General features: G+C 38.9%; 1 protein-coding gene across 1 annotated transcript in view; it reads right to left on the bottom strand.

Moving 5' to 3' along the window:
* Positions 1 to 290: 290 nt before the first annotated feature.
* CSRP1 (cysteine and glycine rich protein 1) overlaps positions 291 to 18,505 on the bottom strand; it is a 34,398-nt gene continuing 16,183 nt past the window's right edge. The window contains exons 3-6 of the mRNA XM_051998665.1: positions 13,695 to 13,863; positions 10,156 to 10,285; positions 4,393 to 4,486; positions 291 to 2,011 (exon numbers count right to left, since the gene is read on the bottom strand). Of these exons, the coding sequence (XP_051854625.1) occupies positions 1,935 to 2,011; positions 4,393 to 4,486; positions 10,156 to 10,285; positions 13,695 to 13,863 (470 nt within the window). The 3' untranslated portion in view covers positions 291 to 1,934. The remainder of the gene's footprint in view (positions 2,012 to 4,392; positions 4,487 to 10,155; positions 10,286 to 13,694; positions 13,864 to 18,505) is intronic.

The following is an 18,505-nucleotide window of genomic DNA, read 5'->3' as shown; positions in this document are numbered from 1 at the left end:
AAATCTGGGGGGAAAGACAGGTTATTCCAAACAGTGATTAGGCTTTGAATGAACTGAGCTGGAAGGTACGACAAGAGTCACCTAGTAGTGTATGGGCCTGAATAAAAAAGACACACAATATGCCTCAAAACCAGCTATCACATTGTGCACCATCTTCCCGTGACAAACATCCCCATTAATTATCACATGGCATTGTCTTGATCTCTTATCTTCTTGCTCAGCCAGCTTTAGTTTGGTGATTACCAAAATTCCTGATACAAAGGAGTCAGCAAAGGGATGAAAACAAAAAGTTGAGTAGGCAAAGTTTAATATTTTTTCTGAATTCTTAGGTATCTTTTTACAAGCCCATCCAAATTTCCTTCAGTTCCCAGGGGAATGACACTGTTGCCATCTTCTCAGGACTCTGGATACCAGAATTCTTTTTTAACAGCTTTATTGACTACACAAGAAATTTGCTTAAATACTTTGCCCTTCCCAGTGGCAGCTATTGTAGTTGTATCCCTTAGAACAAATTTGTCCTGACCCAATGGTTCCCCCATAGTCAATGGAATTCTTCCAAGATCGTCCTGTTCATCTGGTCACAGCCCAGGCTCACACCTTCCTAAGAACTGTTTCTTCCCTCAGCATTTAACAGTGATAGGGATGACTTTGGCAAGGAAGAGACCGAGAGAGGAGGTATAGAGGCATAGTAGGGGGAGAAGATGAGCCAAGAGGGAGAGCCTGGAAAGAGATCAATGGAGGATGACTTGGAAATGGAGTGGGGTAGGGAGGAAGATACCTTTATAATCTCTAAGCTGCCTGAAAATCTTCCATTTACAGATGTTGAGAAGTTCTACAGAGTGGAGACTAGGCTGAAGCACCTCTTGGGAAGAGTCAGGGAAGGATTAGGGTCTCTGGGCTGGCCACCAAAAGTTACAGTCTCAAGATTTCCCAGGACAAGAGCTGGCTTTGAACTTGCTGAGATTTGGGACACTGATCAGTGCTCAGGAGTCTAGTTGGTCCAGAATTCCCTATGGTACCAAAGCAATGACACAAACCCCTGGGAGATTCCAAGACTGACTCTGTCTTTGAAGGAACTTAAGACTGGGAGAAGATTTGTACCTGATCCTGATGTTCTAGGTCTGTGGCTCACAAGGGCTCTCCGTCCCCCCTAACAGGAGTGATTCTGGGTAAGAACAGGTCTCGGGCAAATAGCACTGGCCATTAAATTGATAATGTTTGGAGTGAAATCAAAGTATTTATGTGTGCCCAGGTGAGCAGGAGTGCTATCTATTTCAACACTTTGTGGAAATACCTTACTGCAAGGTTCTGTCCTATGGAAACTTCCACCATCCCCTTGTCTGAAAGCATCTGGGAGTTAAAAAAAAAGTGGCCTTCTCCTTAGCCCTCTTACCTTCTCCCTTTCTCTAAATACATATGACAAACCCAAGGAAGACTTTTCATATGTCTTTTTATCCCTTTCTCTCCATTTGTCTTCCCTTCCCACTTTCTCCAGGCTGGTAACAGCTCTCTGGGTTTCATGAAATTGCTTCTGATCCCTTGACCAAAATACTCAGTCAGCAAGGTAGAATGAGGGGTTGAAAGACAAAAATTCTGGAGAGCAAGTGAAAAAGGTACAAGATCATTCCCTGTAAAAAAGCATTAATACGAGTAGAATGTTCACACTGGAAAATGTGTCAGCTGGGTAGGGTGGGTGAGGCGGTGGGCCTTAGGAGCCATATCCTAAGCAGAAATCCACCAAAAGCAAAGCCAAAATCTGTAGTTACAGAGGCTGGTAATAAGTGGCAGAAGAGCAAGAGTAGGTGAAAAAGAAAGAGATAGAAAAAAAAGCACGTAGCTCCCCTATCTAGCCTGGTCCACATAGGCAAGGGATGGGGCTGGCATTGGTGAGGCACCAGAGGTGAGTAGGGGAAATGGAAACATCAACAACTGCTTCACTCAGAATGGACCAAAGCCCCAGCTCCTTGGCCAAAGCCAAATCCTTTGGGTCCAAAGTTTTTGGCGTAACATCCTGCAAAGGAAACAAACCATTAGATTTCCATTTGTCACAAAGGCCAGACAAATGATAGCATAGACTGCCTACCCCAAAAGGTTGCGGTTAGAATTTGTTATCGTTTCCCTGAGTTCTGTTCTTCCTCTGTCAAATGGGGTGACAGGTAGCACCTGCCTCCCAGGGGTACTGGGAGGATCAAATGGAAAAATGTAGGCAAAGTATTTTGCAAACTTCAAAAGATTACATCAATGTCAGCTATCATTATCATGAGGTATTAGGGATCATGGTAGATGTAGTGCTGGACCTGGTATCAGAGACACCTGAGTTTAGAACTGGACTCTGACACCAGTTACTAGTTGTATGACCCTGGACAAGTCACCTAAGCCATCTCAGCCTCAGTTTCCTTATTTTCAAAATGGAGATTTATAATAGCACCTTCTTGACAAAATTGTTATGAGAATCAAATGAACAAAAATTTAAAAATGCTCTTATTAACTTTAAAAACTACAAAAATTCCAGCTACTGTTATTATGAACATCAACAGCAACATCAGGGAGATAAGCTCTCCTGCTTCTTCAAAATAAAATTGCATACTCAATTAGAAAGAACCCCGGACCTCCTCTGGATGCAAGTCTTTTCTATCGTTAAAATTCTCTTAGAGGTAGCTAATTGGTATAGTGGATAGACACCAGACCTGAAATCAGGAGGACTTGAGTTCAAATCCGATCTCAGACACTGAACACTTCCTAGCTGTGTGATCCTGGGCAAGTCACTTAACCCCAAGTGTCTCAGCAAACAAACAAACAAACAAATCTCTTAGAAAGGACATGCCATGCACTCCAGCCATCACCAGTGAGAGTTCCTCTAATCCCTAGAGAAAGACAGTTCTTATGTGAGATATTTCACAAACTTTAAAGTTAGACTCTATAAATGTCAGTTAGTTAATCTATTTCTGCTGAATCCCTTTGGCTTTATCATAAATGGTTTCCTTCTCATTCTATCATTGGTAGAGATGGGAAGAAAGGTACCATCCTTCATAAAAGCACTGAACTCTTAATATTTCAAGTGAGAGTCTAAAAACTTGGGCTCCCTTCCCAACTCTGTTACTGTCAAGCTAGCTGGGTGACTCTGTGAAAATCTTCCCTTTCTATGTCTCACTTTCCTTATGTGTAAAATGATTGGATTAGGTTTGTTTTTCCCAAAATTGTGTTCAAAAGAGCTCTTCATGATAATCCCAAACTCTTTCCATAGCACTTTTAAGCTTACGAGGCATTTGATTTGTATATCTTTTGATCCTCCCAACAATCCACTGAGGTAGGTGCTATTATTATCCCCATTTTACAGATGAGAAAACTAATGCCAAATGGGAGTCACTAAATGGCTTTCTTAAGTCATACATCACAAGAACTGATTTCAGCTCTTTCTCCAAATTTAGTACTTAATCCACTATCAGTCAATCCATCATCAATCTCTAACATACTCTATGCTGGGCTCAAGAAAATGTAGATGCTAGCAAAGAGTCCTCTAAAATGTTAAATATTAAATTCTCTTGCCAACTACCTTGACAATGTAGCTGCTTCACTTCTCCCCACCCAGATCTGAACTGTGTGCACTAGACCCCTCCTCCCTCCCCCAGGGGAAGTAAATCTACCCCCCACCCACCCACCCAGACTCCACACCCTTTGTAACTTCTCCCTGAATCAGATCTGTCTTAAGTGAATAAAGATTTGCTTAGTCAGTTATATATCATCAGTCCCAGATTAGACTATGCATCCCATTCAATCCAATTGTCTACTCACATTATCTAACCATCATGCTCATCCTGTCCTCCAACACTAACTCCACCCCAATTCTACTTATTTTAGGTATAATAATCAAATCAGACTTTTGCTTTTGGGAATAGCATGTCAATCTACTGCATCGTGGATCAAATAACCACCTTTGGGATTCCCCAGACCATCTCCCTTCCCTGGCCACTGCTACCCTCCATGTGTCATCTCCCTCAATAGAAACGAACTCTTCAAGGACAGGCTGTCTCACTATTTGCATCTCCAACAACTAAAACTATATCTGGCACAGAGTAAGTGCTTTAAAAAAGCCTTTTCATATGTTTCTACAGCAGATTTTTTAATATGAAAATTGGTTTTAATTTTCTCTATTTTGTCCCAAAGTTTTCCTTACCTCCTATTTATTCAAGGGCATTCTATACACTTAGAGAATTTATAGATTCAGGCAAGCATATCCCATGATCCAAAGTCTTAATTTGTAGAAGATAATACGAGGTGAACACTCTGAAATACTTTCCTGACCTGAGATTTGATATTTCTTTTATGAAATAGTGGCTTTTCTATAATGTGAGTGGGCCTAAAGTCATATCTCACCATCACCTCTCTACTCACCTTTGCAGTAAATTTCTCCATCCTTGTCTGCCAAGGTAGTGGACTCCAGGCCTTTGCCACACTTGGCACATCGGAAGCAACTCTTGTGCCAGGACTAGAAAGAGAAAGGATGTGTGAGTTCTGTGGTGAATCCTCCCACTCCAGCTCCTAGGAGTAACTATTTGAATAAGTTCAAGATACTAAATGAGGTCTACATTGCTAATGGCTAAGAAAAATGTGCTTCGTATTCCAGTTTGGAGAGAGACAGAGACAGACACACACACAGAGGGGAAAAATGAATGAGAAAGGAGACAGAGAGAGAATGAGAGAAACAGAGAGACAGAGAGACAGAGATAGAGAGAGAGACAGAGAGAGACAGAGACAGAGGGAAAGAGAGAGAGAAAGAGAGAGAGAGACAGAGACAGAGAGAGATTGAGAGAGAGAGAGAGAACATATACGGGAGATATCACAGTTATTAACATAACCAGCTGCACTGGAATGTGACTATTAAGTCAGACAAATAGCATTTATTAAGGGCCCACTATGTGCCAGGTCTAGTGCTAAGTGTTGGGGATACCATAAGGAGGGGACACAACACATATGTTCAGTCAGGAAAAATACAGGAGAAATTGGAGATAATCTCAGAGGAAAGATACTAGAATCAAGGGGACTTGCAGAAGGAAGGACTTTTAGCAGGAGGTAGCCAAGAGACTGGGATGAGGAGAGAGAACATTCCAAGCATGGGGGCAGTGAAAATGTTCAGTGTGGTGTTCCAGGAAAAGCAAATGGGCCATCGTCACTGGACCTAAGGTATGTTGAGAGGAGTGAGTTATAAGAAGGCTGGAGAAGCAGGTAGAAGTCACATTTTGAAGGGCTTTGAAGGCCAAACTTGCCTTTTAATTAACACTGCATACCTTATAGCTGTTGGCTATGCTATTCACTGGCAAAAAGAACAACACTCCCCACCTTATCTGCAAGGACAGCTATTCAAATTCTCCATAAATCCTGTTATACTTACTATGAATTTTAGAAAGAAAATTCTTTCCTTATTTGTATAGTAACTTTAGATTATGCTGTTTTGTGTATATTTTGTGTATACTCTTCTAGATAATGATTCAAGGCTTTGTCTTGGGGAAAGAGGGTGGTATATTTGGCTCATATGTTCACTTTTCCACCTTGGGTCTCATGATTTTTAGGTTGAAAATAAAACACATGCTGTTATTTATTTTTAGCTACAAAAATGCACTTTAGACACATTTTGCTGACAATACAAATTTTCCTAACAAAGTGAATTCAGCCATTGTCTTATGGTTGAGAAAAAAGCCAAACTATTTTATTCTAGAGATAAGGTGATGGGTTTTGGGCCATAAATCTAGATAGGTAACAAGGGATCTCCATTTTAATCTTTTTTTCAAATCTCTTTTCCTTTTAGGATTATTTCTCATAACTCTTTTTAATAACTCATTTTATAAAAGTGGAAAGAGTACTACTGGACTTGTATTCTAATGACATTTTTAATCCTGGGCAAGTCACTTGCCTACCAGACTTCTCTTTTCCTAACTATAAAATGGGGGTGATAAAAATAATAATACTGCCAGTACCTGCCTAACAGAGTTATTAGGAGAAAAGTCCTTTATAAATCCTAAAGTGTTACACAGCATTTTTTAGCAGATGTAAAACTTCTCTCTTTTATGGATGGAGAAAATAAAACTCAGGAAACATACTAACTTAATCAGGGTCAGGCAGTAAGTGAGTGACAAAAGATTCCATTCCAATCTCCAGAACTACTAGCGTAGAGCCACTATTCCCCAGCTGTGACATTTATCTCATTCTATTACAGATTAACATGATTTGCATATGTTCTGTGCCTCCCACTAGATTGTAAATTCCTTGAGGACAGGAAAGTGGTTTGTTTCATTATTTTATGCTTCCCCATTTATATGCATATAGATATACAAAACATTCATTTTTATATAAAATTTTGAGTTCCAAATTTTCTTCCTCCTTTAAGACATTAAACAATTTGGCATAGATTATATTTGTGCAATTATAAAAATATATTTCCATATTAGTCATGTTATGAAAGAAGAAACAGAAAAGAAAAAAAAAACAAAAAGAAAGTGAAAATATTATGCTTCAATCTGCATTCAGTTCTTTTTCTGGATGTTCCACCTAAGTTCTTTACAGAATTCATTGAATGAATTTGAAGCTACTTTGGAAGGAAATCTCAGCTTCAGGACCAATTTATGTCTCCAACACTGATGCTCAGACAAAATTTCAATTTTCTACCCAAATATGAATAGTCCAGGCTACTCCCTTCAAGGTCATGTATTTGAGATCTCCCTGAATTAACCAGGCCCTGGGAATTTTATCTTCCAGCTTCCCCACTCACCTAAGGGCCATTAAGAAGATTGTATTTTTTTTTTTTTACTTTTGATCTGATTTTTCTTGTGCTACATAAAAGTCGTGAAGATAAGAATAGTAGAAATGAACACTGTTAACATATATTGGATTATCTGCTGTCTAAGGGAGGGAGTGGTGAAGAAGGGAAGGGAGAAAAAAAAATTTGGAACACAAGATTTTGCAAGGGTGAATGTTGGAAACTATGCATATATTCTGAAAATTAAAAAAAAAACTATATTCAATAGGAAACAACCAAGGAATTATATCTAAAATTATATATTCCTTATATTGGATTACTTGCTGTCTAGGGGAGAAGAGTGGGGGGAAGGGAGGGAAAAATTTTGGAACACAAGGTTTTGCAAGGGTGAATGTTGGAAACTATGCATATGTTTTGAAAATGAAAAGCTATTATTGAAAGAAAGAAAGAAAGAAAGAAAGAAAGAAAGAAAGAAAGATTGTACTAAAGAAAACTCTTCGAAGTGCTTTTAGTTTTAAAAGGAAAAAAAAAAAAAAAACCACTATCCAGTGTTTCCTAAGGAATGTTAAACCACCATGGGACCATCAATGGTCATCAGTATTTCCCATCCAGACTTTATGGCAAGTGAACAAAGATGGCTATAAGCCCCTTTATGGAAAAAAGCAAGATTAAAGTTTGTGCAATTTTGCTTGGGACCTCCCCAAAATAGCCAAGTTCTCAGCAGCTGGATCTCATCAAAAATCATTTAATGGGCTGAGTTGCTGATACATGGACAGCTCCCAGAGATAAAGAGGAAACCACAAGATAGTCCAGATGGGATACAATGGTACCTTTCCAGGTCAAAGAGGCTGCTAAGTTTGGAGGAAAAAGAGGAATACAGTGAAACTATAGAGTGAGGATGGGATTAGAATGGTAACTGCTCATCTCAGCTATAATAAGAGGCTTCCATTCCAGAAAAAGTAAAGGGAACTAGTCAATCTCTAATTTCCTGGATCTCTAAACCTACCAAGTTTGTTCTCCCCCAGATGACCTTGAGTAAGTGGCAGTGTGTCACTTAAGGGGCTAAGATCAAGGGTTCCCAAGGTTAATTTTTGCCTCATCAAATTACTTAAGTTCCCGTTTCATATCAAATCCTGAATCCCCACCATACCCCAGATCCTTCTTACTGTCTATTCAACCAAGTTCTCCTCATTTCTACACTTGTACAGCTCCAAAAATGTCTTGCTTATCTAGATTACTCTTACACTCAAAAAAGGTGGTGATAGCTTTCCTTTTTCTTTCTCAACACAAAACACATCCTCTCACAAGAAGTCTTTCTGGATTCTCCCAGCTCCTAGTACCTCCTCTCATTATTTTTCTTTCCCATCATCTACAGGATATCTTTCCCAACCCTTCTTAATTCAGGCATCTTCCTTCTTTTAATTATTTCCTATTTATTCTATATATACACATTTGTCTATATCTATTGGCTTGTTGTCTCCAACAACAATTAGACTGTAAACTCACAGGCAGACTTTTTTCATTCTCTTTTTGTATTCCCAATACTTAGTTTAGTACGCAGTAAGTACTTAATTAATGTTTATTGAATGATTACCTGACTTATTTTGAATATAATGATTTACATATATGTTTTCTCCTCCAAAAGAATGTAAATTTCTAGAGGCAACCAGGTAATACAGTAGATAAACCTCTGAACTTACAATCAAGAAAATGTTTTCTTGATTGAAAACCTTAGTTCTGATACTTACTAGCTGTGTGACTACAAACTAGTCTCTGCCTCAGTTGCCCCAACTGCAAAATAAGGATACTAGCATCTCCCGCTCAGGTTACTGTGAGGCTCACATAATATGTTATTTCAAAATTGTTAAATACAATGTTTGGCACATAGTGGGCATATAATTAAAATCTTTTCCCTTTGTTTCCCACCCCCTCACCATCACCATCTCACCCAGCTGAAGACAGATACTATTTCATTTTTATCTTTGAAACAAGAATGCCTAGCACAGTTCCTGACATACAGAAGGCATTTAATAAATGATCCTTAGTCTAGTTCAGCCTTAATTCAAATCCTGAAAGTAACAAATACATGAGATGACATTTATATCAATTGCCTTTTGTCTGTAGTAATGATAAAGAGTGATGGATAAGGAATCGTAGCCTGGAAATCTAGGTCTAATTCAGACCTTGCCTCTATAGCCATGTGATCCTGAGCATGTCACCTTCATAGAATTATAAATTTAGAGCTGAAAGAGATGCTAGGACCATCATTTCTAATCCCCGAGGTGATGTGTCTGGGGTCACATGGTAGAGTCAGGCCAGATGGCTTCACTGGACCTCAGATCCTCTTCTATAAAACAAGGGAGTTGAATTAGGTGATCTCTCTTCCCTTCCTCTAGGATTTCCCACCAGTGTGTTTTAATCTATATACCCAGAGAAAGGCTAAATCTATGCAACTATGAACAATTGCGGACATCTTTTAAAAGTTTATTTAATGTTTGTGGCAGCCCTGTTTGTAGTGGCTAGAAGCTGGAAAATGAATGGATGCCCATCAATTGGAGAATGGCTGAGTAAATTGTGGTATAAATTGTGGTATATGAACGTTATGGAATATTATTGTTCTATAAGAAATGACCAGCAGGATGACTACAGAGAGGACTGGTGAGACTTACATGAACTGATGCTAAGTGAAATGAGCAGAACCAGGAGATCATTATATACCTCAACAACGATACTGTTTGAGGATGTATTCTGATGGAAGTGGATCTCTTTGATAAAGAAGAGCTAATTCAGTTTCAATTGATCAATGATGGACAGAAGCAGCTACACCCAAAGAAAGAACACTGGTAAATGAATATAAACTGCTTGCATTTTTGTTTTTCTTTCCAGGTTATTTTTACCTTCTGAATCCAATTCTCCCTGTGCAACAAAAGAACTGTTCAGTTCTGCACACATATATTGTATTTAGGATATACTGTAACCTATTTAACATGTAAAGGACTGCTTGCCATCTGGGGGAGGGGGTGAAGGGAGGGAGGGGAAAAATCTGAACAGAAGTGAGTGCAAGGGATAAATGCTGTAAAAAATTACCCTGGCATGGGTTTTGTCAATAAAAAAGTTATTTTTAAAAAGTCTATTTAATGGTAATAAGATATAATAATGAGTGTTTTAAGTTTTTTGAAAATAGCATTACAAGGGATCCAGCAGGCAGAGTATTAAAACTGAAATATAAGGAATTCAAAGCTGTCTTCAAGAAGGTTGTGGGGAGCCTAACTCTGGAAGTGAGACATGACATTTGGCTAAATGACTTTGTTCAGAACTTATTTCAAAAAAAGCTCTTTTCTTTACCTCCCCAGACCGCTCATTCCTCACACATGTTACTTGGCCCTGGCAGACTGGCAGCTTACCTTCCCAGCTCCAATCACTTTTTCCGCAGCATAAACAGCCTGTCCACACCGAGGGCAGCTTTCAGACCCTCCTAGCTTCTGGGCAAATTTGGATGCATTAGGATTGGTGGTGGGTCTGTGTCCAGGGGTCCTGAAGGTGGCAAGGATGAGAACCTTGATTTCCCATTTACATAACACTTTAGGTTTTCATAAAGCACTTGCAACTACCTTATTAAACAGGTGAATTCTTATTACTCCCATTCACACACGAAGGACCTGATACTACATGGGCAAGTGATTGTGAGGCGAGATCATGAAGTTATCATAAAGCTGATGTGAATGCTCCAAAGACTTCGGCTAAGGAATCTCTTGGAAAGATGTATTACCAAATATTTCCTCCCTCCTTTTATCTGAGTCCAGGGATGGAAACCATTCTCTGCCTTTGAACCACAGAGCAAGAAAAGTCCAGAGAGGGATTCAGAAAAAACTGCGGTGACTTGAATGAAGTGAAGCAAAGTGAAATAAGCAAAACCAGAACAATTTACACAATAACAATATGCTTTAAAGACTTATAATTCTGATAAACACAATAACAACTCAGAAGACTCATGAAGTTCTGCTTCCAGAGAGAGAACTGATGGACTCAGAGGGCAGATTTGAAGTTGGATTTTTTTGGACATGGCCAATGTGGGAATTTGTTTTGTTTGATTATGCACGTTTATGATGGGTTTTGTTTTTCTCACTTTCTCCATGAGGGAGAGAGAAAATGCAAACTCAAAAAAATAAAATAAAAAAGAAAGACCTATATAATCCTCTAGACCACTGCTCCCATTTTACAGAGGTGGAAACAGGTGTAGCTAAGTCAACTGTGCTAGTCTAGGTCACACAGTTGATGGCAGAGCTGGAATAAGCATGCAAATTTCCAAGTTCCCAGGACAATGATCTTTCTGCTACAACATATTGCCTTTCCATTCACCATATTTAAAACCTCAGGATCATTTTCATTTCTTATTTGCAAAACAATCCACTGCCCTGCACCATCCCTGCAATGATCCAACAATGTTTCTGTTCTAACCTCTGTGCCATGAGACATCTAAATGCAAAGCACTCTCCATGGGACAGACCTTGGTAGAAAACTGGGCAGCAATCTTCCCAGGCCATTGGGACCAGGAAGCCAATCTGAACTGACCACAGGCAAGTCAAAGGTTACTTTGTCTGTAAGGATAATTCTGTTGTAACCACCTGGGAAGGGGAAGTTACTTTGGACCGTATCTGAACAAAAGATATCCCCACTGAAAGCATGGCTGTTTTAACTGGGACAAGAAATTAAAGTGGTGGGAGCTTTAAGAAAAAAAAAAAATGGGCAAGGATTTTCTCCGAGCCTTCCAGTTTTCACTGAAAGCTTTTCAAAATGCCCTGGAGTTGGGATGTAGACCAAAGAGTAGGAATTTTTCCACTATACCACAGTGGTATACTAGAAAAATCATCAGACCAGAAGCAGACCAGAATTCTTGGTCCAAAAGACCCAGGATTAAGTCTTTCAGTGTTAATAAAAGTAGGCCTCAGTTTCCAGCTCTGTAAAATGAGATAGCTGGATTTTAGAGGATCCCTCAAGTCCTTTCCAACTCTGACATTTACAATTCCATGATTCTGTACAGCTAACTAAAGTTCCTCTGGGGCTTCAGAAATAGTCATCCTATAAGTTATGGCCATACCCATACCATGCTGGCTTTCAGAGAATCTCAAAGGTAGCTAAGTTGCATAGTAGATAGAACACTAAACTTAAAGGCAGTTAAGACTTGAGTTCAAATACAGCCTCAGATACTTAGATGTATGATTTTTCTTTGTAATTAAATACCTTTTTTTCCAATTACATATAAAAATAATTTTTAGGGGTGCTTACATGGCACGGTGGATAGAGCCCTGGCCCTACAATCACAAGGAACTGAATTCAAATCCAACCTCAGACACTTAGTAGCTATGTGACCCCTGGCAAGTCCAATTACCTCCAAAGAAAAAAAAAGACTTTAATATTCTTTTTTAAATTTTGCATTCCATTGTATACAATAGCAGTAATAATGTGTGATAATCAACTATGATTGACTTAGTTCTTCTCAGCAATACAATGATCCAAGACAGTTCCAAATGCCATTTGCATCTGAAGAATGAACTATGGAATCTGAACACAGATCAAAGCATACTATTTTCACTTTTTTAGGGTGTTTTTTTTTTCCTTTTGTTCTGTTTCTTCTTTTACACTAAGTGGAAATGCACCACCAAGCTTTGCAGAGCCCTTCCTCACTTAAATCCAATTTGCTTGCATGTCACACTATCACCTCCCTGCTGCCAAATCAGTCTTTGAGAATGAAAGGACAAACAACAACAATGTGGAAATATTTCCATGATTATATAAGTATAACCTATATCAGATTGCTAGCTGTCTTGTAGAGAGGAGAGGAAATGGAAGCAAGGAGAAAAAATTGGAAGTCAAAATCTTATTTAAAAAATGAATGTTGAAAACTATCTTTACACATAATTGGAAAAAAATACTATTTTTTAAAAACTGAATTCCAAATTCTCTTTCTCTTCTCTCCCATACCTGAGACAGCAAAGAATTTGATATAGTTCTATATATATACCGTCATACAAAACATATTTTCATATTGGTCATGTTGTGAAAGAAGAAACTAGCTTTGTAACTTTGGACAGGTCTCTCTCAGACTCAGTTTTCCCATCTTTGAAATGGGGAAATAATACTCCCTACCTTACAGAGGTAAGGATACAATGTTGTGAGGATACAATGGGACTACCATAGCAGGTTATTACAATGTTATTACAAATAACAATTACAACGTTATTGGGTTGAGTTGTTAATAAGTTGTTCTATGTACTGGAACAGGAGCCATCTTCCAACTCTGCTCAGGCAGTATCTCCAATGAGCAATCATCCTGTCTCTGTTTGAGGATGTCCAGAGACAGGGAGTTCCTTCCCTCCAGAGAAAGCCCAACTGCCTCTGGGATTGTTATATTTGTTGGAATTTTTTTCCCAGTGTTGTACAGAAATTTCTCTTATCTCCATTACTCCAACTTGTGTCCTTTAGAGTCAAGCAGGATAAATGTAATCCCTCCACGTAATACCCCTTCATATACTTTAAAAGCATTTATCATGTCTTTCCTAAATATGCTCTTCTCCAAGGTAAATGTTCCCAGCTCCTTTAGCTCATCCTTCTATGGTAGAGGCTTGAAGCCTTTCACTATTCTAGTGGCATTTTTCTGGATGCTCTCTACCTTTTATCAATATCCTTCCTAAAATGTAATGTCCTCAATTAAAGACCATATTCCATGCATGATCTAACCAGGATTGTGAGGTCAGTGAGACCATCATCTGTCTAGTACTAGTCCCGGTGACTCTCTAAATACAAGACAGAAGAGTATTATTTTTTGTTTATTTCCCATGACTCCCATTGAGCTTGTGGTCCACTAAGACCTTCTGGTTGTTTTCATACAAACAACTAACCACACCTTTCTCATTCTGTGAAAAAGATGGAATTCTGTACTCACTCCTCATGCTTGATGCCCAGCGACTCCCCCTTGTCAGTGCTCAGTGTTCCAGCTCCCTGACCATAGCCGTAGCCCTTTGGACCATACTTCTTGCCATAACAGGACTTGCAGTAAATCTCTTCACCATGAACAGCCACAGTGGTACTATCCAGATTCTTCTTGCAAACCACTGGAGAGGAAGAAATAATTAAAAAAAAAAATTTGTGAGAGCCATAACCAGGGTAGGACAACTGGGGCTTTGGCCCAGAGTATGAAATTTAGAAGGTACTAAAAGCTATTGCAATGCTTTAGGCATGTGACAAAAATAACAGCTAGTTAGCTCCCAAAAAGGCAAAATAGGAAATTATAGATTCCAAGACAGTCCACGTGAATTCTACCTCATTTTAGTCCTACCACCTTTTCCCTCTAGCATGATGGCTTCTTCAGAAATGGTGCCCGAGGGTCTTGGCTTAAAAAATGGATTCTGGAAAACCATACCCTTGGTAAAATGTTTCATGCTGTAGATACAAAAATTATTGATTCCCATTTTAGGGTAGGTTAAAGTCACAGACAGAAATGCAATGATGAAAGGGACCAGCCACCTTAGTTTACACAGGAGGAAATTGAAGCCTGAAAAAATAAAAATGACTTGCTACCCAGGCCAACTCTTCCTCCAAACTTAATGCCCTGAGGATTTATGTACCTCTTAGAATTGAAAGGTAAAATAATCTGGGATGATCTAGTGCACAAATTATAGAGGGTTTGGATTTAGGAAAATTTTGCGGCCAATTCTGGGGCTATTCTGGCTCACCTCCAAGGAAAGGTCACAGTAATTATGACCCTCCCCCTCATTTCACCCTCCCTTGAAGCACTCTGGACTCTTGGCTCCCTGTTTTGTTTTTGTTTTTTTGTTTGTTTTGTTTTGTTTTTGTTTTTGGTACAAATAGCAGTTGTCTTTCCTTAAAGGTCCCTTGACTCATTCTTCCTCTACTCTCCCTCCCCTGAATCTTCAGGTTAGAGATTTTTGCCTAAATATAGGTCCTCCTGGCCTGCCTCTGTCCCTCCCAATCCTCACCCTAATCCAGTACAGAAGCAAGACTAAATAAGGAACTTTCCAGCCTCTTCCCTAATGGGCTGGCCTCCCAGGAGGAGCTCCCTGTGGTGAGGAATGAGGGAGAGGGACAAAAGGCCAAAGGCTCCAACATTCCCATCTAGGGATGAGAAGTCTCCAGAATTGGCCAGGATCATCCTTTTCTTCCCTTGAAGCCCAGATGAGACCAAAGGGAAGGTGGGAAATCTTGAGGAAACTAAGAGGATTAAAGGGGCTCTTAATTTAAAATATTAGATCTAGAAGAGATCTAAAAGAGCATCTGGCCCAGTACCTTCATCTTACAGATAGGAAAGAAAGTGAGATGCTGAGCAGGGAATTAACCTTTGGGAGACTCAATTTCCTCATCTGTGAGATGGCCATGATCATGATACCACCTATTTCAGGATTATTTTGGTAAAAGCACTTTGTATACCCTTATACTCTCTAAGATCCTGGCAGATCCAGGATTATAACACAAGTGCCCCAACTCCCTGCTCCATATGCCCCCCTCCTTTTTTAAAGACAGACTTTAATATAGGCAATTTTATGTACAATGCAGCATCATACCATGGAGGACATCTACTTTATACTTTCAGACCCATTTGAAATACTATTTAAGGGTTCAAAACAGGAACACAGAAAAATAAACAGGAATATACTGAACAATGACCAAAAAAAAGTGATATGACAAAGAATATAAAGTATCATTTTGCTTTCAACACTTCCAAAGATACATATGTGGGGGTAGCTAGATGGCTCAATGGATAGAGCACCTGCTCTGGAGTTAAAAGAACCTGAGTTCGAATCCTGCATAGACACTTAACATTTACTAGTTGTGTGACCCTTGGCAAGTAATTTAACCCTAATCTCATCTCAAAAAAAAAAAAAAAAACAGGAAGGAAGGAAGGAAGGAGAGAGAGAGAAAGAAAGAAGTATGTTTATATACATGTTTATATACATGTAACAAAAGTATTGTTTTTTAGGGTAAGGCTATTATCATTTGAGCTTAATTAAGACATATTAGAGCTCACTGTCCAGATGTTTAACCCAAGGGCTTCAGGCTCACTTCTAATTATCACTGTCCAGTTGTATCTGATTTTTGTGACTCAACCCAGGTTTTCTTGGCAAGGATACGAAATGGTTTGCCTTTTCCTTCCTCAGTGGATTAAGGCAAACAGAGTTTAAATTTCTTGCTCAGGATCACACAGCCAGTGAATGTCTGAGAACAGATTTAACCTAACATCCTTTGAACTCCAGGCTCAGCCCTCAATTTGATGAATCTCTGAGTTATTTTTATACCAGAATAAGGTTTAGAAAGAAAAATTTAGTAATAGAGTCCCATGTTTTAATGATTTTAGTAATTTATATCTCAGTCATGGGGCTCTTGACCAAAAGTATGCAGCAGTCCTACACTATAAACACTCTTGAGAGGTTCTATTGCCCAGCCAGCAAAACTGGAGCAGCTAACTCTAACACTTCACTGGATTATAAAATTAAATTAACCATTTATTCTAATGAAGCTCCCTCCCCATTAGTATCACTCTTGTATACAGATTTTTCTTTTCAATCAAAAGGGAAGTAATAACAAGTGTAATAAGTAGCTGACTGGCCTTGGACTCCAAAAGATCTGAGTTTGAGTTCTGCCACTGACACAAACTGGCTGCATGGCCTTAAACAACTCTACAGATCATAAATCCAGACCAGATTTCAGAAGACTTGGAATTCATGACCTTCCCCTCATAGTGATTCAAATAACTTCTCAAGATCCCCAGGGAATTGTAAGACAGTAAATAGCAGAGCAAGAGTCATCTACATTGGTAGAGGGAATTCCCTTAGTGAGAATTCCCTAAATCTATAAAACCACAAAAAATTTGGATTTCCAAAAAGTTTCTGAGAGATTTCTCTCCTGTTCTTTACCAACCTGTGGGGGCCACTATAGCAGACACCAAAAAAGAGGTTCCCCAGTACATCTTAGTAGGGACTTAAGTTAGATTAAAACATAATTGGAAAATATTTAGCAGAATAAATAACCATACAATAAAACATGATTAATGTTAATTTGTGGTTTTCCATATGTATAGATTAGTGGTCTCTCTTTAGAGCATCTAGGTGGTGAAGTGAGTAGAGAGACCTGGAGTCAGGAAAGATACTTACTAGCTATGACATTGAGCAAGTAACTTAACCCTATTTATCTCAGTTCCTCATCTATAAAATGACTTGGAAAAGAAAATGGCAAACCACTCCAGTATCTTTGCCAAGAAAATCCTAAATGAGGTCAAGAAGAGTTGGACATGACTAAACAACAATGCTATGGCCAAGTACTGAGGATTCAAATATAAGATGAATAAATGTATATTCATTTATTCACATAGTGAATAAATATTTATTCATTCATTCATACTGTCAACCTACTAGTGACTACTTTCATTAATCAAGATTAAGACCGATTGAATTTTAATTTCCACAGGGTTTACTGCCAAATACTTCTTTTCCCCAAAAGGTGTTTTTTATATATACTTCCTCTCTGCTCGGGATAAACACATGCTCATAAAGCAGGGAACCTGAGACACTGAGGTGGATTGTTTATCAATCATTGCTAGCTACTCTATTTTAACCCTTACTACAAAAATATTGGGAATCCCTTGAAAATATTTAGCACTGGTCTGGCCCCACGCTTCCCCACCAAGTTGCCTCTTTTTGTGCTTGTTGGATGTCCCATATGCCTCCCATCTCTCTACATCTACTGGTTCCAAGTTTGATTCCTCCGTGCTCTATCTGGTATATCCTAGCTTTCCCTTGTCCATCTCATGCCCAAAGTGATCATACTAGATCAGGAAAATCCACAACCAAGGACTCAAAATGTCAGAGGAAAACAATCTCAAGGTTTTAAGGACAGTAATACGATTATTTCTTTTACAGAAGTTCAGAGTTTGGCATAGTAATACCAGGAACTCTGCCCAGACCTCAAATCCTGATGAACCCGTCTATTCTTCTAGGAAGGAAAAAAAGTTCTTTTATATTGTTGGTCACCCTAAATTCAAATTGAGAGCTGCCATCAGATTAACAAGCATCTTCTTGATCACAAATTTCTTCCCTCTGCCTGAAATTTCAATTCAGATCGTGATAAGTTTATAAGTGATGTATCAGAGAACCTCATTATTAGAAAGTATTTCAGAGTCCATCAAGTATAAAAAATCCTTTCTTGACCAGGAATAATCTCAATGAAATCTCTAGCTTGTGCTGAAGAAGGAAGAAAAGAAGGAAGGAAGGAAGGAAAGAGAAGAAGGGAAGGAAGGAAGAAAGGAAGGAAGAAGGAAGGAAGGACAGAAGGAAGGAAGGAAAGAGAAGAGAAGGAAGGAAGGAAAGAGGGAAAAGAAAGAGGGAAGGAAGGAAGGAAGGAAGGAAGGAGGTAGGGGAGAGTGGGGGAGAGAGAGAGAAAGAGAGAGAGAGAGAGAGAGAGAGAGAGAGAGAGAGAGAGAGATCAGTCAACTGCCTAGTGATTCAAAGTGAAAAACACACCATTGTCTGAATTATCTGCACATATCAGGCAATGATTGTTTTTCCAGCCCAGGATATTCAGAGTGCTGCCAATTCCCCGTTAGATAAAAATTAGAAGTGAATGTGAAATCAACAAAATGGAGAATTGGCAATCTGGTGAACAACAATTCCAATTGGATACTTAAAAGCAAAAGAGATACCAGTGACCAAAGAGCTAATATGGCTTCCTAGATACATCAAAGAA

The sequence above is a fragment of the Antechinus flavipes genome, chromosome 4, assembly GCF_016432865.1.
Source record: "Antechinus flavipes isolate AdamAnt ecotype Samford, QLD, Australia chromosome 4, AdamAnt_v2, whole genome shotgun sequence".
NCBI lineage: Eukaryota > Metazoa > Chordata > Mammalia > Dasyuromorphia > Dasyuridae > Antechinus > Antechinus flavipes.
This window is presented reverse-complemented; position numbering and strand designations above follow the sequence as displayed.